A 22634-nucleotide genomic window follows, 5' to 3' on the forward strand; every position below is an offset into this window, starting at 1 on the left:
TTGCTGCCATGGTGCTGGCTAGTTAAATATATCAGCTGAACAGGTGTTTCAAACAATGAGGTGAGAAGTGTATCTTTTGAAAATGTGGCAAAAGTACATACATTCTTTACTTGGATAGAAATACCGATACTTGTGTTAAAAAATACTCCAGTGAAAGTTACTGATTCAACTTCTTTACTCAAGTGAAAAAGTACAAGCTCTGAAATGTATTCAAAGTAAGAAAGTAAAACATAGGTCTTATATAGCGTTATAAATTATGCATAATTTATGTTTTTGCGCTTTCATCCCTTTGTGTGAGACAACCCCCCCACCCCCATTTAGGCTCAAACCAGTTTGACCTTTGAACCTAAAGTAGCGAGCCTGTTCTGAAATTTTAAGTAAAAAGTTCAGCTATTTGTTTAAAAATGTAGGGAGTAAAAGTAAAAAAGATGGTTGAAAAAAATACTTAAGTAAAGTACAGATACCTGTAAATTCCTCTTAAGTACAGTAACAAAATATTTGTACCTTATCACTTCCTTTAGCTGATATTTTGTAACATTCTTGTGTATTTCTACCATCCATATATAGGAATGTATAGGAAGGCCAGTTATTGTCTATCAAAGAAGAAATTCATGTAAAATGTACTTTTGTTCTTTTGAAATCAAATCTATTTGGAAATGTCTGAGAAGGAAACTCTTCTTCTTCTTCACATCTGAGCAGCTAGACAATTACAATCAAATTAAAGCTGCGAGCAGCGTTTTGAGGGTCCTCGCACCCCAGGGCATCGAGACACGCCCAACACCTACACCCAGCATGTCCGATCTTATGTCACATGGATGGAATTCATGCGTAGAACCACCAGCTAAAATTTCATCTCATTCAATGATGATTATAGTCGTCCCACTAGGTGGCGCTCTAACTATTACTGACAAATGGCATATCAAATATTTCCGAGCTTGACTCTCGACTCATACATACGAAGTTTGGGAGAGATTGAACTTGGTTTCTGAGTGACAGCAGATTAATGCTTTTTGGCGAGTGATTGAAACTCCACGTGCCGCCATGACCACCCCGTTTCCCTGAACGTAAAAAGCTTCGCAATTTAACATCATTAAGGTCTTTAGATCCCCTGCACTGGAGATCGAGTCAATCTAATGTACGAGGTCTGAAAAGAAGGGAAGGTGTCGCCAAAATGACACTTTAATTTTGAAATGGCTGACTTCCTGTTGGATTTGGGATATTGCTCCAAGAGACATTTTTGTACATCTTGATAGCTTACATAAGCTTACCAGGTTTCAAAATCATAGATGAAACACAGAGCAGAGGCTGATGTTTTTAAATGTTGTAGGGGGCGCTGTTGAGCCATTTTGCAATATTCCATGAAAATGATCACATAACAAGAAAGCCTTCATGACATTAGAGGAGTGGGCCAACTCCTAATTTTCTCACTGAAGCATCATGAGGGACTGAAGTTAATATTCACCGCTTTTGAGGTGGACCTGATGAACCTGTGATAATCAGTATATCAAAGTGAAAGACATGACATTTCCTGTTCCCACTAGGTGGCGCTCTGCATATTCCTGACAATAGTTGGGTTGCGGTCACGTGGTTCTGATGACGTGCGGAGGCAGCGCGATTTTTGAGTGGAGGGCGGAAGTAAACATGGAGGACACTGTGGAGAGTCAGGAGAGCAGCTATTGTGCAACTTTAGACCCCGTTTCTCGGGAGAGATATAAACAGATAGTTAAAAAATATATCGGACGTGATCCGTATTCTTTGAAAATGTCCGAATACACCACAGAAGTAAAGGATTTGCCTACTATCGAGGCTGTGGATATCACCAACTACTTGGTCCTCCAGACTTCTTACTACACTAGGCAGCAAATGAAAGCTTTCAAGAGTCTGGAGGCGTACAATGTTTTTGTCAGCGGGTGGGTCCACAACCTTGGAACAAAACGTCTCCGTGATGGATACAGTTTGGTGTTTGCAAGGGTGAGTGTTTGTTCTTATATTGCTTTATCTTAAACACGCTAACAGTTAGCGGTAGCGGCTTTAACGTCAACAAACATGCCACATCCTTAGGACTTCGTTAGAGTGACAGTTGTTTGTTTCAAGGTAAACCATTCTCAGCGGTCTAACGAGACACCTCTGAAGACTTGGGTAATTGCAAAGGAGGATGGAGAAGTGATTGCAGCTCATTGCAATTGTATGGCAGGGTTAGTAGCCTGTTCTCCACTGTCACTAGGCTCAAATCCGGGCTCTCAGCCGTCTGTTGCATATCCAAAATCGCCTCTGCACATCGATGCTGTTCTGCCTTAAGCTTCATTCAATGCCCGTGTCTGCAGCGACCACTTCGTCAGAGGTAATGTTATGTTTGCAAACGAACTTATTAGCATTAGGTTGTCGTTAAATTCTCGTTTACTTAGTGCTTTTAAGTTAGCAGTCTAATATTGACTTGATTGGGACTATAGGCTGCCCAAGTGCTTTGGATGACGAAGAGTCGGAGGACTGGGCTCCGACGGTCAATCTCGGCTACGAACGAAAACCCAGATCGGAATCAGTTCTGCCATACAATTGCAATGAGCTGCAATCACTTCTCCATCCTCCTTTGCAATTACCCAAGTCTTCAGAGGTGTCTCGTTAGACCGCTGAGAATGGTTTACCTTGAAACAAACAACTGTCACTCTAACGAAGTCCTAAGGATGTGGCATGTTTGTTGACGTTAAAGCCGCTACCGCTAACTGTTAGCGTGTTTAAGATAAAGCAATATAAGAACAAACACTCACCCTTGCAAACACCAAACTGTATCCATCACGGAGACGTTTTGTTCCAAGGTTGTGGACCCACCCGCTGACAAAAAAATTGTACGCCTCCAGACTCTTGAAAGCTTTCATTTGCTGCCTAGTGTAGTAAGAAGTCTGGAGGACCAAGTAGTTGGTGATATCCACAGCCTCGATAGTAGGCAAATCCTTTACTTCTGTGGTGTATTCGGACATTTTCAAAGAATACGGATCACGTCCGATATATTTTTTAACTATCTGTTTATATCTCTCCCGAGAAACGGGGTCTAAAGTTGCACAATAGCTGCTCTCCTGACTCTCCACAGTGTCCTCCATGTTTACTTCCGCCCTCCACTCAAAAATCGCGCTGCCTCCGCACGTCATCAGAACCACGTGACCGCAACCCAACTATGGGCATATCAATCTGTTCAGGGCAGGTCTGTCATCACGCCTGAAAATTCTGGTACTGATCAGACTGGATTTCTTTGACTTATACTAATTTTTTTCTTCATCAATACTGCTGGGGTCACACCCTTAACAAAAACTCACACTTTTCACTGTAACCAAAGACCAACTCCTTAAAGCTTTCCTAGAGAAATTTGAGTTGCAGATGTCACCCATCACTCTCAGTGCTCGGGCCCTAATAAATGTAACGTTTCTGCCGCTGTGTCCGTGTGTGTGTGCGTTTGGGAGGGGGGGCTCGGCTGTTACGTCACGCTAGCCCCACCCAATCCAGGAAGCGTCTCTTGATTAGCGGCAACCCGTCAGAGGAGGGCTGCGACGTAAATAAAAAAGCTGGAGTTTCCGAGGATAAACCAAAGCCTTTCTTCTCCTGAGCGCGGTGCCTGGCGGCGGTGAAGTTGTGAATAAACGTGTGTCTGGGTTATGAAGGAGTAGCGGTGTCATAAAGCTTTGTTGTTGTGTTGTTATTGTTAAACAGAAAGCGGCGTTCACGCTGACTATAAAGCTAACGTTAGATAAGTTGAGCTCCACATCAGACGCGTCTCTTCCCCCCGGGGCTGCCGAGGACAAGGTTAGTACCGTTACCGAAGCCTGCGAGGACAGCCACAGTACCCATGAGGCTTTGTTCTGTTTACTTCACCTCCTCAGTCTTAGCATCGCACTGCCACACGGATCCCCCCCTCCCCTCTCTCATCCTTTACCAGTCCAGATGATGTCATCATTTGAGCACCACAGAAACAAATCTGCACATCTCTTTTTCTTTGTGCTCTTAAGTGAGGTCCTTTCACGTGACAGCCACTGCTTCCTGGTGTAGCCCTGCTATACACCCTTCTACAAAGACCTGGCTGTATCATAGTGATTGGGCTCTTAAAAGCAGACTCTCAGATTTCAAATCCCTGCACATTCAAATCTCCATGTCACCTGTTTTCCTGCAGACTCCAGAATGCCAAAGGAGGCAGACCACATGGAGGATGGAGGAGACAAGGAGTCGAAGGAGGAGCAGAGGCAGGGGGCTTCTGGGGAGACGGTTAGGAAGAGGGTCCGGGCGAACACTCCGAGTCCTCACAGAGGCAACACTCCACAAGGTGATCAGGCTTATTTTAACTGTTCAGTACTGTCTGCAGGCTTGCTCATTAACTAATGAGATCATGATCGTATAACAGAGACTTTGTAAAAGCATCAGATTTGTTAGACTTCCTGGTTAGTTTCTGTGAAACTTTGTTTTAATTCAACTGAATAAACTGGCTAAACACATGAATGTGATCTGGATTAAATGTGTCACAGCCTGTCATGTGACTGAAATGAAAACTGAACAATAGCACATCCTTGAAAGTAGTGCTGTGTCATACTGCATATCTTGGTATCCATCTGATACCAAGTAAATGCTGATACCAATGCCGATACTTTTAAACCTGTAAAGGCACCTTATTTAGGGACGAGCAGTGTGTCGTGATTTATGAGATGTATCATCATTAATTTACTCATTTTGAACACATTTGTTGACCACTAAATCACTGTGATTTACTGTGATTGTGATTACGTACTGCAATAATTAGTAATTACAACAAAAAACACTATTCAGCTTTTCATGTACTTTGAAACCCGGAATATAAATGTGCCCACCCGTAAAGCACTTTGGGTCAGCTTCTGTTGGTTGAATGTGCTATATAGGCTATAAATAGATGTGACAATCAACACACAGAGGTTCAGACATTGTTCATAGTGCATGCTTGAGGTGTATTCTTTCATTAAAAAAGTATATATACATACATTTATCGACCCTGTCACTCTAGTATTGCTCTGATACCGATACCAGCGTTGGTGTCGATACTATTGATATTTGGATCGATCCGCCCACCTCTACCTAAAAGTACGTTTTCAAAAAAGATTTACTGGTTCCTGCTGCTCACTGTCATTTCAGGCCTTTGCTTCCCCTGCAGGCCTGTGTTTCTGAGGGTAGGTCATCCATAAACATGTTGGCTGTGAGACCTTCTACATACATGTGAGAATATGTCCTGAAAGAGGCAGCACAGATGGTTTAGCAGTCTGGCTGGAGTTGGGCTCGGACCCCTTCTTCTTGCATGCTGTGAGAACAGCTCAGTTCTTCTGTTCAAACATGTGATCTTTGCCCTGTTTTTGACCACAGGAGTCAGACCATGAATGCTTCAGTTCACAGGCACATGCCTTCAAGCGTTGGCAGATAAAATCTTCTTGTCTGTGTTGCTTGCTTGTTTTGACCAACTTGGCTCTTGCAGTCACTGCCAGTGACTACTTTGCCTTGTTGTTGTGCGTTCTGTATTAAAATGCCATGTTTTCTAAGATGCTTGGCAGGTAATATCATTTGGTTTGTGTGCTGAACACAGTAAACTGTGACACGGTGTACATTAAAAACCTTGCAAAGGGGTCTGGAAAGTCCAAACATCAATTCTAGCTCCAGCTGTGGAGGATGCTAGCCCTCGAAAATGTAAAAAAAACCTCAAAACAAAATACTCCTCCAAAGCCATATATCCACATGAGTACTACTAAATATGTGACACAGTGTTGTCCACTTAAAAACAGCTTGGACTTGTATAAGACGGAAAAAGATTAACTTTGTCAGTTCTGATGTAGAAAATGTTCTCATGTGTTTATTCCCAGATTTAGATTTGTGCAGATGATGACTTCACGAGAGTGGAACATTGTGACTTTTTGTTTTTGCTCATGGCCGTGAGCCACAACAACAGAGGCTTTGCTTAAAGGCAGGTGTGCTGCTGAACAGAGAGCTTTGTTTAGACTCTGACTGATGAATTGAGGAGATCAACGCTTATTGCACTTAGTGTTGCCTGCTTGTAAAACATTCACACTAAATCCATTTGGAAGTGAGAGATAATGCGCTCAGTAAATGAGTTTATATCTAGTGTGTTCTCCAGATGAAGGAAACTTTATCTTTTGAAAGAATGACGTGTAATTGTGTACAAATATATACATTTTCTCTTTCTAGCCAGCCCACCCAGGTTTGTCTCTGTGGAGGAACTGATGGAGACAGCTAAAGGAGTCACCAACATGGCTTTGGCTCATGAAATAATGGTGAACCAGGCTTTTCAAATCAAACCCGCGGAGCTTCCTGAAGGAAGGTGAGGACTGGATCTTTTCCTCAGTGTGAGTTCTTTCTTGCTGCAGATATAAAAGCATGCGTGTTGTTCTGGAACAGTTTGGAGCGCAGAGTGAAGGAGATCATGCACAAAGCATTCTGGGATTGTTTGGAAGCCCAGCTGAAGGAGGATCCACCGTCATATGAACACGCCATCAAACTTCTGGCTGAGATCAAAGAGGTGAGATGCTGAAGCCTGCATTCATTCGTATTCTTCAATCATCCTTCTCTAGATTTAACCAACCTCTTTTAACCTCTCGTCTCCCCTCTTTTAGACACTGCTGTCTTTCTTGCTACCAGGCCACGGTCGTCTGCGCTCTCAGATTGAGGAGGTTTTGGATTTGCCCCTGATCCAGCAGCAAGCTGAAAATGGAGCTCTTGACATCGGTCGTCTGTCCCAGTTCATTGTGTGGATGATGGGCTCACTTTGCGCCCCCAGCAGAGACGAGGACATCCAGAAGCTGAAGCAGATCACTGAAGTTGTGCCTCTGCTCAAGTAAGCCATGGAAGACAGGTCATCATTAGCTCTGCATGTTCCAGGCTGTGGTTTATTTTTAGATTGTGTAATTTCATTCCCATCAGACCATGCAGCTCTCAGCTTGTATAAGAGCGACTGTTCTTTGATTATAGCTCAAAGCGCTATTAACAACTTCTTAGTACAGATCCAGACTTACCAAGACTGAATTAAAAGTTTGGCTTGTCATGAAATGTGTATATTTCATCATCAGTGCTTAGAGTTTGCCCATTTTTTCCATCTGTCATGTTTTAGGGCCATATTTTCAGTGCTGGACCTGATGAAGGTGGACATGGCTAACTTTGCCCTGAGCAGCATCAGACCACATCTGATGCAACAGTCTGTTGAATATGAGAGGAACAAGTTCCAGGAGTTTTTGGAGAAACAACCAAGTAAGGGATACAACTTTCATATTTACTGTTATGAGCATTATTAGCTTTAAACATTACATATGATTATTTAAATAGCACACAACCCGCAGTGTCTAATTCTACTGTATTCAGACTAATCACCTGCAATATGAAATACACAACCCCAAAACATATCTCTCATTAGCTGGTAGATTTGTAGACGTTAACATTGTGCAATGTCCTTTGCACCATCTTGAGTACTGTGATACCCACTGATTACCTCTGTAGCAAGACTGAAACAGTTGCTCATTTGTCATTCAGAACATGACTGTAGGAGCTGCAGCTCTAATAAGATGTACTACAGACTGTATAAAACATGGATGTAGCTTCCAGATGTGAAAAGTGAAGCAAAGTCAGACTTTCCACTGAGGTTGTATTCTTTTTATTGGCCAGCAAAGGGTGACTCAAAAAGACTAGTTATGTGGATTTCTGTTGGAGTATGGCCCTCAGTTTTCTTGCTCTGTGACTCAGGACTGTATCAGCTCAACATCCAGGTTCCAGTTATATCAAATACAACATAATCTTTATTTTATTAATTATGCTCCTCATCAGAATCAGGCAGCGGGGGTCTTGACATCTGGATGCCAAAACCTGAACAAACGCTTGAGGCTTTGCAATCTGACTTCACAAGCCAACATTGTGACAGCTATATGCGTGTTTTATATATGCAGTTTGTGGCGTCCATTGTTTTCTAATTGCTCATTGCTGTTTGTGAGATATCCAAAGATCAGAAAGGATACAAAATTGCATTTTTCTGTAACCAAACATCTTCAAATTTGACTGTTTGCTTTATTAACGTATTTAGTTTTTATTTTTTACAAAAGGGAAATACTCAATCTGTCAACCCACGAATACTGCAGTTATAAGTTACACAATGATTGAATGCTTTTAAAAAGCATGTGATGTACAGGGGTGTAGTCACTCCTGTGTGAATGCCACTTCTTTGTTATACTTTTTGAAAATCAGGTGAATTTCAGCAGCACGCAACAGCTTTGATTTGATGCAGTGTTTACACATAGACTTAATAATTCATCTTATACCACTGTGCATCTCTGCTCTACTCAAAATATTTGTATGTTTGCCCTTCTGTCTAGTGTAGTCTGAACCTTTTACATTTAACAATACAGAAAACTGAAAAAATCTTGGTTATAGACTCCTGTATTATATTCTATAATGATGTAATACCGCTGACTAGTACTGCTATTATTATACTGAATAATAACAATGATCGTTTCTCCTTCAGATGCCTTAGACTTCACTGAGAAATGGCTTGAGGATACAGTAAAAAGCCTGCAAGACTCAGCAGCAACAGGTGGTGCTGCATCTGATTCTTCACTCCACCCCCTCAGTGTTCATAATCATGCCTATCTTCGCCTGCTCAGGTGGGACCACGACTCAGACCCCTTCCCGGAGGTAAACCCAATAAATCCTGGTTCATTGTATCTCAGTGCTTGTTTAGATTTCACTTCTTGTGTTGTACTCTTCATCCTTAAATTCTCCTCTGCTTTTATCTACAGACGGTGTTGATGGATCAGGTTCGATTCCAGGAGATGCAGCAGGAGGCTGAACAGCTGGTTCTTCTCTCCTCTGTGCTGCTCATTGTCTACACTACAACTGGGGAGGCCATCTCAGGCCTGCCAGGACTGATGGAGACCCTCAAAAACACTGTTAACGTCTTGCTTGCAGACATGCATACACCGTAAGCACAAAGATATATATATTTTTTTATATTTAAAGCTACAGTGGCCAAATTTGCCTTCATTTCTTTCAGTTCACTTCCTCAAGCACTAATTATTCTCTATGTGAATAAACAAAGGTGGACAAATATGACTGAGCCAGAGTGGATTTAATTTGACTTGCATTAATGCGTAAATTGAACGACTTAGGATTAGTTTGAATTTCAAGGTAACTTTCTCTGGAAAGGTCCCATGCTGACATATTCTGCAATGTGCCTGATCTGAATTCAGCAAAAATAAAGAGAGACACTGTAGATTCCATCAGTTTCACAGATGTGGTGATGTGACTAGTTTAGCCTCATTTAGACAAGAGTAGTGTTGTTTCCACGAATTGTATATGAAAGATGGACCACTAATTTCTGGACAACTTTTTTGGACTTTGCTGTCACTATGTTAAGGGGGTTTTTGTTTATTTTTTTCTGGTCAACTGGAACCTTTCTGTGGAGTTTGTGTGTTTTCCAACAGTTTTAAAAGATGTGCTTTGTACTAACTATTTAAATGGTAAATGGCCTGTATTTGAATAGCGCTTTACTTAGTCCCTAAGGACCCCAAAGCGCTTTATACTACTTTCAGCCACACACCCATTCACACACTGGTGATGGCAAGCTACATTGTAGCCACAGCTGCCCTGGGGCACACTGACAGAGGCGAGGCTGCCGGACACCGGCCCTCTGACCACCACCAGTAGGCAAACATGGGGTTAGTACAGGGGTGGGCAATCTCACGAGGGCCGGTGTCCCTGCAGGTTTTAGATGTGTCCTTGAACCAACACAGCTGATTTAAATGGCTAAATTAGCTCCTCAACATGTCCTGAAGTTCTCCAGAGGCCTGGTAATGAACTAATCATGTGATTCAGGTGTGTGGACCCAAGGTGAGATCTAAAACCTGCAGGGACACCGGCCCTCGTGGACTGAGCCCACCCCTGGGTTAGTATCTTGCCCAAGGATATTTGGCATGCAGCCAGGAGGCAGCCTGGGATCGAACCACCGACCTGATTAGTGGCTGACCTGCTCTGCCACCTGAGCTACAGCCACGCCATTTATTCTAAATTGGCTTAATTTGTGAACATGAGAACAAGAGGCCAAAGCAGTTACAATTTTTTTGAGACAGTGTTTGATAGATGGCTATGAAGTACTGATTACATACAGCTTTTTTTTGTAAAGTTAATTGTATCAGTAAAATAAGTTTATTATATATTAAAGGTTGTAGCTTTTCTCCAATGAAAAAAAAAATCCAAGAAGTTTTAGCTCAAGACAGATGGGTAAAAAAGCACTTTTGTCCCACAATACTACCGACTGTCCACTGTTAGCCATCATAATGGAGTAAGGTTTTGCACACTAGGGTAGCGAGTTAGTTACATGACTGAAAACTATGGATAGAAGATGCATAAAGCTTGGCTTTTGTTGTGAAGCTTATTAACTTAACAACTTGTATTGTTATAAAACTAAAGCTTTTTTTTGTGATCTGTCCTAAGTTCATTTAGTGCACAGGAGGTCTTGGCAACCATTGGGGAGAAACTGTGTGTTGAGCTGAGTCAGTGTCTAAGCCAGCATGGCTACTCTCCATTCTCAGCTGACCGAAAGAGCGCTCTGAAGGGGCAAATCTCCGCCGCCATCCAACCAGACAACACAGTCCGCATGCTGATGGGTAAGAGCACTTACTTCTTACTTCCTTAGAGGCAACACCAGCGGTGCACAGTTCAGTGAAGGTGTTTGTCAGCGACAGTTAAACTCTCTTCTCTCCTCTCAGAATCTCGGGTTCACAACTACCTTCTGGCTTCCCTGGAGTCCAGCCAACATAAGACCCCTCCTCCTCTGCCAGGAGGTCTGGCTCCAGTCAGCAAGGAGCTAAAAGAGCTTGCTGTTCACTTCAGTCGCCTTGTCAACTACAACAAGCTGGTCTTCTCCCCATTCTATCAAAAGACCCTGCAGAAAATACTGGCACCAGGAGAGAGTCCCGGCACAGACACATAAACTCTGCAGGGAGGGAGAAGAGAAATGTGGAGAGCAGTCTGTGATTTTTTTGCGGTTTCCTCTCACTAGTAACGGTTAAGATTGAAAGAAAACAGTCACGGGAGGTGCCCAGAGAAGTATGCACCTTAAACCAAGTCGATTAGAAAATAGACTCACATCTCAGTTACATTAATCCACAAAGTTGTTAGCTTGGAAAAATGTCAAACCTCATATTTGTGACCTATTAGCAGCTGTCTTGGATGAGCCTGTATTCAGTATTATAGCATGGCAGGGTATCATTCGGAACAGTTTAATACCCAGAACTAATATTTTGGGGTATTCTGCATCTTTACCATACGTGGTAGAGTCCTTATGACTTAGTTTGCGCAATATTCAATTAAAGAAAGAATTCAGGAAGATAAAGTGTCAGCGTATGTATCATAAAAGTGTCCCAAAGTAGGAAGATATAGGATCTGAAAGAAGTTAGCTGCTGTCATTACCAGCAAATTAAACTGCCGACTTTACAATTGAACCCCCAGGTCTCCTGTTCTTACACAATCCTTTTTCCTAATTTAGGAAATTCCCCCCAACATCCAACAAGCTCCAGTGCTGCCCCCGCCTGTCAGGAGCTGCCAGGAGATGTTATGGTATTTCACAGATGTGTTTGCTTTATTACATTTATCAAAAAAGAGCCACAATCTCTACTTAGAAAGGGTCATTTAAGTATATTTGAAAAGGAATCTGTTTACTCAGGATAAACAAGTCACTGAGTATTTTTAAAACGAATTTGTGGGGGTGGGGGAAAGTGTTTTAGTGAATCTGCCTGAATGCTCCTTCCTGTTAGCTCCTGACAGGTGAGGTGGAGCTCTTCTAAAACACTGGCAGAGAGCTCCTTGATGAGTTGACAAAGCTGATCCCTTCAGTGAGATATGTGATGGGTAAAAGCCTTAAAGTATTTAGAAAGCATCAGTACGTTACGTTTTTTTAACTTACTGCTCGTGGCACCGTTTAACTGGCACTCTAAGAAGTTGTGTAGCTCACACAAGCGAAAGAATGAGCAAGACAGCAAATGCCTGCATGCTGTCTTTTACACTGGAACTGAAAGAGAATACAGAGGGTACAAAAACTATACACCTTAATCTTTTTGCAGCATTTAGTTCATGCATCTGTAAGTACTAGTGGATTTTTTTTAAACAGACAGGGGACTCCTTGCAGTAGCTTCAGAAATATGTACAATAACCCAGCTAAACAAATTCTTCACTATAAAGTAAATTAGTTTCCTTTAATGATGAAGGTTGGACTTAAAAAACCAACAAACAAAAAGATGATCTGAATCTCTTCTATACCTGCTCACAGAAAAAGAAAAGGATCCGTTTATCTGTTGGAAATAATGGTGTGCAGACTTTTTGTACCCGCAGTAAGTGAGATAGTTTCCAGCATATTAGATAAAATGAAAATAACCTGCATTATATGTTGTACTGTAATTTTTACCAAGGGACTTGTGTTGTTGACCAACTCGAACTATTTTAATTTAACTGATGTTTACGTATTGATTTTTTGATTGTTTTTAAGAAGCTGGAACATTTCATTTTAACAAGCACTTCTCGTTGGGGTTTGGCTTTTCTCGTGCATATTTTACAACTTACCACACAGCTGGTTGTAACACTGTTTCACTCCTTCAGGCAGAATGACGTCAGCCATTCCCCAAATGAATAACACTCTGACTGATCACACTGACTACACTTTGAATGTTCGTTGAACATGACAATAAAGCGTTACGTCCCACACAGCAGTCTGTGTTTATTTTTGAATCCATCTTCACATCAAAGAGCTTGATTGCGTTCATCAAAAACACTGTGAGGGAAATAAAACGTTTAAAGATTTTATAATAGAGCTCTCATTATTAACTCCAATAAGATTTGGTGCATTCTTCTGTGTATCGCTAGGCTGCTTGCATGCAATACACTTATATAGCGGTAGGTGGCGCCAGATCTCAAATTTAAAAACCAGTACAAGGCGTTGCGTTTGTGCAATAAAAAGCGTGCGATCAAATACTTGCATAAGAGCAATTTATAACCAGAGGGAGACTTGTACTTATTCTTCAAAACAGCGTGTGTTTGAATTAAGTTTTGTTGGCAATTATGACCACTATTTTAATGTTTTTGAACATGCCTACAAAGAAACCAAGAAATAAGTGCAACAGCATGATGGGAGCATGCACTTTGAATGCTTTAGAGCTGACTAAGTTCGCACTGTTGTAACGCTAACATGCATTGTCTTGTCCTGAACTGCACTGGGGTGTGTTTTGGCTAATCCAATAGCTAACTTGTTTCACTTATATTATGACTGCCTGGCTGCCATTTTGTCCGTAATCTTAATTACTACTAAATCTACATAGAGTAAGCTCTGAACGTTATTGGACAATTATAATTTTTTTAAATTTTCAGCTTTAATTTAAGGGTTTTAACAGAAGTGCAGGCCTGGCATAACATATCAAGGGAGGTGGTGCACTTTCAAGCAGTCATTGACTGCAAAGGATTTTCAGCCATGTATTAAAAACAATCTTCATATCTAAAATTATACACTATGATTTTAGATTTTACAGTTGCTTTTAAACCTTTCAAGAGGAAGGAATAACGAAAGAAAAAGGCTGACATTCCCAAAGAGTTCATGTAATATTTGAATTAAATTCAAATATTCTAAAAGTTAGTCAAAAACATTTGTTTTCATACTGTTTACGCCAAATCCAGACCCTACCATCTGAACGTCACAGCATAAAATGAAACTACAATTTTGTTGAGCTTGTGCAAATTGTAGCCTCTGTTTCTTGCTCCTATCTGATAGATGTGGCACCCAGTGTGGACTTCTGCTGTTGTGGCACATCTGTCTCAAGGCTGGACTGTTGTGCATTCAGAGACGCTGTTCTGCATGGCTTGGTTATTTGAGTTCCTGTTGCCATCCTATCAGCTTGAAGCACTCTGGCCATTCTCCTCTGACCTCTGACATCAACAAGGTATTTTTGCTCACAGAACTCCTGCTTAGTGGATATTTTCCCTTTTTTGGACCGTTCTCCAAAAACCCTAGAGATGGCTGTGTGGGAAAATCTCAGTAGATAAGCAGTTTTTGAAATACTGAGACCAGCCCCTCTGGCACCCACATCCATGTCACTTAATAAATCACCTTTCTTTGCCATTCAGATGCTCAGCTTGAAAAGCAGGTTGCTACAATGCAATGCTATTTGGCTTATATATTTGCAGTTGAACAGGTGTACCTAATATGATGGCTACATTCAGCAAAGTATTATGAAGTAATGTGCAAAATGACACTTGCAATTATTGCTTTCAATTATTCTGCATCAATATACATGTGATCTGATTCCCCCAGCTGTATGCATACTAACTGTGGATGTGATGGAGAAGAAAACAAAACATTTGAATTTACATTTTATTTAAGAATTAAACAACAATTAAACATCTTTGAGTGTTGTGTTTATCACTTTGGTGTGCAATCCAGTTATTACCGATGAGTGATTCTGTTTGATTCCCTAAAAAGACTCAAAAATAGCAGCACACAGAAGCTTCAGCTGATCACCGCTAACACAAAAGGCAACTTTAATTTAGGACCAGAGAACCAGAAGCAACCAGTACTCCTGTGTTGGTGTATTATTACATGCCACCGACTGTCCTTTGTGCCATTTTCTTTGTCACAGCTCAGCTAGAGAGTGTTTTATTTAAACATGGGGATCATGCCAGCACAGTGAGCTAGAATGAGCTAAAAGAAGTATAAACATTATCAACTGACTTGTGGTGAACATGGGGGCTGATGAAGCCATGCGTGTAAAAACAAAGCATCTTTTTTTGGAGTGGATACAAATTCATAGTACTGTAATAAAGTTCAAAAGATGATGAAATTAACAGATTGTTAAAAACAAGTTTTAATTCTGGCACATCTAAACAGAAATCAAACGTTGCAGCTCAGTCAGTGTTTCATGGAGACAGCACTGTTATTATTTTACTGTCCCCTCCCTCTGCCCTCCCCAACATTCCACACATGCGGAGAAGCAACAAGCTACCGAACCAGCAGCAACAGCTAGCCGCCCGCCAGCAGCTATCTCCGTGGGGGACGAGGCGTATTAACATGCAAAAGTTTAGAAACACGGATTCCTTGTCCTAAGCAGGCACAAGAGTGACGTTCGGCGCAACCCGAGACGGCTGTGGAAAGCATGGGTCACGTCGGGCTCTCGTAATAGATAGTTATTTGCGTTATTTAGTGCTTCAAATGTGCGAAAAGTCGCTCGGTGTGTCCTCGTCGTTGAACAAGATGGCAGCAGCAGCAGGAGCAGCACCGTTGCAGGAATCGACTGTGGTGCGGGTCCTCGTTGCTAGCCAGCTCTTTCACACCCTGGGCGATACGATTTACTGGTTTTGTTGAAGGTATGTCACCTTATCTGGCAAGGCTGGGCGTCAAATGGACTTTGTGTGCTGCGCTGGTGTTTGTTTCATATGTCCCTTTAACGTTGACAGTACTTCGCTCATGGCTAGCTTGTTTGCTAACAGCTGCTAACTTCGATTTGTCCCCTGTAGCTGGAAACTGTTGGCGATAAAAACGTGCTTAATTAGAGCTAGGGCACACGGTAGCTATTCAGGTGTGTGGTTTTAGTGTGCCCTTTCATGTGTGTTCATTTTTAAGTAACTTTAGCTATGCATTTTGTTAACTTATGCTAACTTGAAAAAGTTATGTACTGAAAAAACGACTTTATTTGACACATTTTTGTCCCTTAGTAAAGATATAACACCTGTAAAAGTTCGCACTTGTATTTTTGAGTGAGTTTGAGTAAATTACTTTGCTGCCTGTCAGTTTATAAGTTCCAACAGGTGTCTCGGCTGGTGTTGCCCATCCCCCAAACACGTACACACACACACACACACACACAGCCAGGCACACATCACCCTCCCCGTGTGCTAACATGCCTCTCTAGATTGATCAGTAACAAACTGTGGGGTGGACGCTAGCTGGACCCGTGAGCACATACAAACACGCAAACACTTGTGTGTGTCGTGGCTCTCTATTTCAGGCTTGGGTCTCGTCATCCTGTGGGGATATCAGGCTACCTAAGCCTGGCAGTGAGAAGGCAGAGCAGCACTGGCTGTGTCGGTGGCCCCCAGAGACTGGAATGACATATTGGCAAGCGTAGGAAGGTGGAGATGTTGGCATCAGCCATATGGTGGTGTCGCCTTTTTTTTTTTTTTTTTTTTTCCTGTAGCACCATCAGATTATTTTTAGTGTTTGCTAAATTTGCTGCTGTAGTTGTTGAATGAAGAAAGGTAGCGGTGAGGGAGGCAGTGGAAAAATATGGGTTTGGTTTTAGACTACAATGATGTCAGCAAGAATTTTAATTACAGCCACACTCCACAGCTATTTGCCAGCTCATTTCTGCTCTGAGTAATATTGTTGTTAACCAGAGTCTGAATACAGATCTATATTGAGAGAGAAAAGTGTGGTTGCAAGTGTTACTGTCCATCAGCAGTTTGTCTAGTGAAACACATCAGCCCTGCTGGTAATAAGAGGTGTGTTTTATTTTAATGTTGACTTTGAGGCACACCCCTCTGCTTGTCTCAACCTGCATTGGCACTTGGAATGAAATTTTGTGCTTAACGCAGCCGGCTTCATGAGCGTCAAACTGGAATCACTTGAGTCCCAATGTAACCCAGCCAAACACGGGCATTCAGGAAGTATGGCTGCAGCCTTTGCCTATGCCTGTTATCGCGGTGTACAGACTTGCTGCAATGAAAGGAAAGTTGCAGGAAAAGAATAAATGAAGGCAAATATTTTATAGTAGTGTGTAGCATTAGACAATGGGATGTTAAAATATGTATGTTACACAATGGCTAACACTGTTCTCTAATCATATCCTATTTGGTGTAAAACTAAATCAAGCATGTTTGTTCTTTGGCTGCATAATCACTTTCCTTTGTTTGTATATTCCTAACTTCCAGGGAGATGTGAGTAATGCCAGCAGTGCTTCATTAAGGTCTGAATAATTAATAATTCGGCCTAATGTGTCCACTCTAGTCAATGATTTAACTGTTTTGTGGGACAGATGGACATTGCTCACTTAAAAGAGTTTAAGGGTTAACAAAAGTCCTTGTTCAGCTTTGGGGGCATTAGGTACTTTTTCAGTTTGGAAGAGAAAATAAAGGATTAATTAAAAGATTGCTGTTTGTTTTCAGATATAAAAACGGATCAAGCCACAGTAGTCTTACCTGGTTGATTTCAACCCCACTCAGTGTGGTGAGACCCTCTTCTTATTCCACTTCTCCACCAGTTAGTCCTTGCTCACCTGATCTAGTCTAAAAGAAACCTGATACTGGCTGGTCAGAGCCCAGTGGTCATGGAACAGTCCTAATCCTATCAAGACAACTTGAATTACACTTTGCTGAAAGTTTTTTTTTTTTCCCCCCAAAAAAGCCTCCTGCCCATACCCCATCTCTTATAAATTCAGTTACCCAATAAAAACCATCAGTAAAATTTATGCTTTAGATTTCCATAAAATTATACTGCCTTTCTGTCTTTTTGTGAACATTGAATACACATCCATGTTGTTTGAATAGGCCTACATCTAATTTGAATTTGATTTGAACTGTCAGCTGAGAAAACTGGCCTAAACCTTGGTCTATAACGTCAGTGTCATTTGTGATTTAAAACATGTAATCCAATTCAACAAAGCATCTAACATTAATAAACATTGTAGATTGTGCTCCAGGGCTATCACAGTATTAAATTTTCACTCCACAATTATTTTGGTAAAAAAGAAACACACCAAAAAAGATATCTGTACAAAATCTTTAAGAAAAAAAGTCTGTATTCTTTTAGTTGGCTCTATAACTGAATGTGTTTGTTGTCGTTTGTTTTGGGAAATTAAAATTGAAATCCGAGTGGATGGAGGTGATGAGTCTAACTGTAACTCTACAAAAGCATAAAAACAGTTTGAGAAAGCCTATTTGTGCTATAGGCATGACATGAATATTTAATACTTTAATACTATCAATACACAGTTATCATGACCCCCACATTGTGTCACATTGGTTTCTAACCATGTTATCACACTTTAGCTAGTATACGCCTGGTGTGCTACCACAGTGTTCTGACTTTAGAAATGTGAACTCTTACATTTTTACAGCATAGATCACATTGTATGCTGAACAAATGTTTCCATTAATACATGAACATCAGTAATAGACAACTACCTAAAGTAGAAAGCACTGAATAGAAAAGTGAGTGCTTGACATGAAGATTGTGTAAGTTTCTTTAATGCGTGTTTTGATCTAATATGCTTCTAGGATTTGGGAGTGAGGTGTGCCTTAATCAAAGAATCGTTGTTAGATCATTTGGACTACAGCATTGCAAAGGCCATAAAGTAAAGCAGTAGCTACTACAGTTCAGCGTCCTCTCTTACAGATGGTGTTACTTCTGATTTTGGTTTTGATGCTAATCTAAATAAGCACTGTTACTTCAGTATCATTGCCATATTTGTAAAATGTCACTGGTTGATAACTCATCGTGCCTTTATGGTGGATTATTTTCCCCTCCAGTACTGCTTGCAGTGTGGTTCTGCTTGTGTGAAACTGACCCTTGAGTATAGCATGCAGAGACAGGCCAGAGATGCAGCGGGCTTCCCCCATCTCTCATTACAGGAGGCCAGTTCCCCTTTCCTGTAATGGTGAAATGATGAGTTAATGTGTATTTGCTCTGGTGTCCTTTGGTATTTTTTTTTTCTTTTTGTTTAAAATCTTGGCTCGAGAGAATGGTGAAGGAGAAGAAAAAACTTTGGTTCTACTCTTTACTTTTTTTTGAATGTAGCATTTTGGTGTGAGTTTGTTTTGCCATGCTTTAAATGATTAATGTGGCTTGTGTTTCTGTTCTTTAGGTATGGCCTCACAAGTCTTGGTCTACCCATCACAGATGCACTCAGCTCAAACAAGTGCCTTAGGAACCAGCAGTAGTGGTACCAGCAGACATATAGGTGAAGCCCACCGCAGTAATAACACCAGCAGAGCCTTTCAGCACCGACCACCACCCAAAACCTATGTGATCGGAGTCAACTACGGTATTGCATATCCCAACAACGTTGTCCCATCCTCAGTCGGGGCTGATTCAGGGAGACTGCACGCAGGAATACAGCTCGGAGAAGGGGGGCTGTGGGCATTGCAGACTGCAGGAATACAGAGTGAAGAGAACCTAGGAGAAGGTCCAACTCGGACCCAGGATCAGCAGTCTCTTTGCCAGAGCAGAGGCAGAGGCCCACAGGAAGTGAGGCCTTATAGGGACAGTGGTGGTACTCCAGCAGGAGGAGGCCTGGACTGTGGGCTGCTGAGTAGGGCCTGTATCAGAACGCAAGAGGACGGTGGTAGAAACAGAAGAGTACCGAGGCCAGGAGGATACACCAAACTTTTAGACACAGCTGCCATCCAGAAATGTGAAAAGAAGACAGGTGAAAGTGGAGAACAACTGCAGGGAAACAACTGTGTCGGAACCATGCAGATAGTGGAGGAGGTATCTGCTCTGCCTTCACTTCCTCCTCCGGTGGCCATGTTGCAAACCAACACTGGGAACTTTGCAGACACTGTCAGATTAGGAGGTGGAGGGATGCCTGCTCAACACAACAGGGTGGAAGGTGTGACAGACATTGGAATCAGGGTGGATGGATCTGAAATCAGGCCAAATGGCAGTAACGAGGCAGTGGCTGGAGCTACAGTGACTAGAGCTGGGTCAGGAGATGGTGACTACCAGTTAGTTCAGCATGAGGTTCTGTGTTCCCAGAAGAACAGCTACGAGGTTTTGGAGTTTCTGGGTCGTGGCACCTTTGGCCAGGTGGTAAAGTGTTGGAAGAGGGGAACGAGTGAAGTGGTGGCTGTTAAAATACTGAAGAACCATCCGTCTTATGCACGTCAGGGACAGATTGAGGTGAGGAACTGTGAATTACTGTCTGTTGTTAGTGTGTTAGCTGAAATCTGCTGCTGTGTTACTCTGTGCATGCCCACAGTTTTGTTGCAGCATCACACCAAAACCGAACAACAGAAACGGTTCAATTTGCCTTTTTTTCCTCTCTCTCCCATAATCTTTTAACAGCTGATAGTCTGAGCCTATGTTATTTCCTTTTGTTCCAGGTTGAGATATTGGCACGGTTGAGCAGTGAGAATGCAGAGGAGCACAATGTGGTGCGTGCTTTGGAGTGCTTCCAGCACCGCAGCCACACCTGCCTGGTGTTTGAGATGTTGGAGCAAAATCTGTATGACTTTCTTAAACAGAACAAGTTCAGCCCACTGCCACTCAAAATCATCAGGCCTATTCTGCAGCAGGTAAAACAAACTTTTCTTTTCTGCCATAGAAACACATAAGATACAGGACATATTGTATGATGATGCTTTTAGAGCTGACACACCTAGTTTTTAATGGGCTAAAAAAAATGCAGAGCACCATTTTGAATCATATTTTGTATTTGTGTTAATTCCTGCAGGTGGCAACAGCCCTAAAGAAGCTCAAGTCTTTGGGTTTGATTCACGCTGACCTGAAGCCAGAGAACATCATGCTGGTTGACCCCTCCAGACAGCCCTACAGAGTCAAAGTCATTGATTTTGGCTCAGCCAGCCATGTCTCCAAGGCTGTCTGCTCCACTTATCTGCAGTCCAGATACTACAGGTGAGTGCTTTCACTCAATTCTGAATCATTCTTCAAGACTCATGGGAGTCATTCACCAGTGGGTGTGGCGTGATATGATAGGCATTCCTGTTCATACTTTGAAAGACATTTTGAAGCTGTTCTAAAATAATTTGCTGTGTAAACTTGCTTTGTTATTGTAGATCAGAATGCAGCCTTCACTACTCCCTGTAGTTTTAATGCAGCGTTATCAGCTACCATATCATAAGAGAAGCATGATGTTTAATTTTGAGATAAATGTTTATGGTAAACATTTTTATTTCCTGTAATGTGACAATTAAAGTTTTAGTTTTACTGTAATTATGGGCTTTTAAAAATTTTGAATAGGACTCACATTTGTCAAAAAGGCCCCTAAATATGTTTAAAAAAACCAATCAGTGCATGCATCAGACTGAACCCAGCTGGTTTCCAGTAGTACAAAGTGTTCAGAATAAGCTTCACATGGTAGAATATTTTTAGGAAGATCAGATATGTCACGAGGTGAAATGTCATGGTATTTGTCTTCATAACATGCTAGCACAGTGATTTGACTTATTCCCATGGGTAATGGTTGTTTGTGTGTTTCTCCCCGTTTCTCACAGGGCTTAGTGAGGTCTTGCCTGAGCATTGTGTGTTTAGGCCTTCTCTGTTATGTAAAATGACGTGGTCTGTAACAACCTGCACACTCTCATTGGGAGTTCATTGACATGTCTTGGGAGCTGTTTTTTCCCCCTTCTGTATTTGTATGCATTTTTTATGTACATGCCTGGATGTACATCTGAGTAGTTCTCAGTGCATCACGCCCTTAACTTGGCTGATCTTGCATAATGTGCAGAGGAACTGAAATGTTTATATGAGGAACAGCGTCATGAAATATTTGGCTTGTCTTTCTGGCCTCTGTGAAAGCAAGAACGTGCTTATGAAACAGCTTTCCCAACCTCAGGACGCATTGTTGAACTGAAATGTAGAACTTAATTACATTGTTAAGCTGTAAGCTTACATGCTCGCATTATGACACAATAAATTTAGGACTTTCTGTACTTAAAAACAAAGTAGACCACAAGGTCGACTAAAAAAAACAACCTTGTCTCTCTTTGGTATATAGCCGTCTCATTGTGGACTCGTAGGCTTGTTTGTGATACGTATAATGATATCCAAGCTTGTTTCCAAAGCAAAAGTATTTGCTTTTTGCTAATCACGGGACAGAACGCTGGCAATTTTATTCATCACAGCTCCGACTAGCAAGTTTCAGCAAGCAGGTCATTTGGGTCGGGTGAACTGTTGCAAACTCTTCATTGTGCAATTCTTCAGAGGCTGCTGGGATAAGGGGTATGCCAGCAGCTAATGGAGCACACACACCCAACAGTACACTCTCTGCAGTTCTGATTTTATTGCCCTGTAAGGAACGTAGCACATTATCAGTTATTTCAAAAGTGTTTCTGGTAGTGGTGTTGAAATGGGGATACATAAGTCTGGGTTTCCTGAGGTGAAGAAACTTGTGTAAATGTAAAACTGAGCCTTAGAGCACAAACATTCCACCAATAGCTTTGTGCAACTTCTCTATTTTAGATAAATCTAGCCACTCCCCAGCCCCCTCCTCTACCAGAGCTGAGGTTTAGTGTGGAGCTACAGCTGTTACATAACATAAAGGATTTGCTCCTCATTTGACCTGTTTAACTGTGGAGAACGTGTGTGTGTGTGTGTGTGTGTGTGTGTGTGTGTGTGTGTGTGTGTTTCATCTCGAAGCAGCAAAAGTGAGATCATAGTGCAGTTAAAATGGGCTGCTGGTGGATTTCAGAGAGGTCACTCAGGCCAGTGAAGAATGTGGTATGTGAAAACCCACATTTAGATCCAGGAAAAAACATTCAGACATTCCTGTGTGTGTCTGGGTGTGTTCCTATGTGGTGCCCCTGTCTATAGAACAGCTGTTGAGCCTGGATATAAAATGTGCCCTAACATGCCTGACAATAATGCC

The 22634-nt window shown here is 41.8% G+C and overlaps 2 protein-coding genes across 3 annotated transcripts in view; both read left to right on the top strand.

The window, feature by feature from the left end:
* Positions 1-2548: 2548 nt before the first annotated feature.
* Positions 2549-12750, top strand: tcp11l1 (t-complex 11, testis-specific-like 1). 2 transcript variants are annotated; one of them, XM_085464728.1, is made up of 10 exons: positions 2549-3222; positions 4157-4306; positions 6202-6334; positions 6412-6532; positions 6627-6847; positions 7121-7257; positions 8519-8688; positions 8793-8974; positions 10486-10658; positions 10761-12750. In XM_085464728.1, the coding sequence occupies exons 2-10, from the start codon at positions 4165-4167 to the stop codon at positions 10982-10984; spliced, it is 1503 nt and encodes a 500-aa protein (XP_085320854.1). In that variant the 5' UTR covers positions 2549-3222; positions 4157-4164; the 3' UTR covers positions 10985-12750. The 2 variants fall into 2 exon arrangements, with proteins under 2 accessions (XP_085320854.1, XP_085320853.1); XM_085464727.1 differs by lacking the exon at positions 2549-3222 and adding an exon at positions 3481-3792.
* Positions 12751-14999: 2249 nt separating this feature from the next.
* hipk3a (homeodomain interacting protein kinase 3a) overlaps positions 15000-22634 on the top strand; it is a 31464-nt gene continuing 23829 nt past the window's right edge. The window contains exons 1-4 of the mRNA XM_085464729.1: positions 15000-15396; positions 18891-19927; positions 20131-20322; positions 20481-20662. Coding sequence (XP_085320855.1) covers positions 18893-19927; positions 20131-20322; positions 20481-20662 — 1409 coding nt within the window. The 5' untranslated portion in view covers positions 15000-15396; positions 18891-18892. The remainder of the gene's footprint in view (positions 15397-18890; positions 19928-20130; positions 20323-20480; positions 20663-22634) is intronic.

The sequence above is a fragment of the Copadichromis virginalis genome, linkage group LG7 (genome assembly GCF_057382275.1).
Source record: "Copadichromis virginalis isolate Kocher_CV1m ecotype Utaka linkage group LG7, C_Virginalis_male_GT1.1, whole genome shotgun sequence".
NCBI lineage: Eukaryota > Metazoa > Chordata > Actinopteri > Cichliformes > Cichlidae > Copadichromis > Copadichromis virginalis.

Coding starts and splice junctions, on each gene's coding strand:
- tcp11l1 (XM_085464728.1), top strand. CDS start 4,165: ATGCCAAAGGAGGCAGACCACATGGAGGATGGAGGAGACAAGGAGTCG. Junction 6,335..6,411: donor GCGGAGCTTCCTGAAGGAAG/GTGAGGACTGGA, acceptor GTTCTGGAACAG/TTTGGAGCGCAGAGTGAAGG. Junction 8,975..10,485: donor CTTGCAGACATGCATACACC/GTAAGCACAAAG, acceptor ATCTGTCCTAAG/TTCATTTAGTGCACAGGAGG.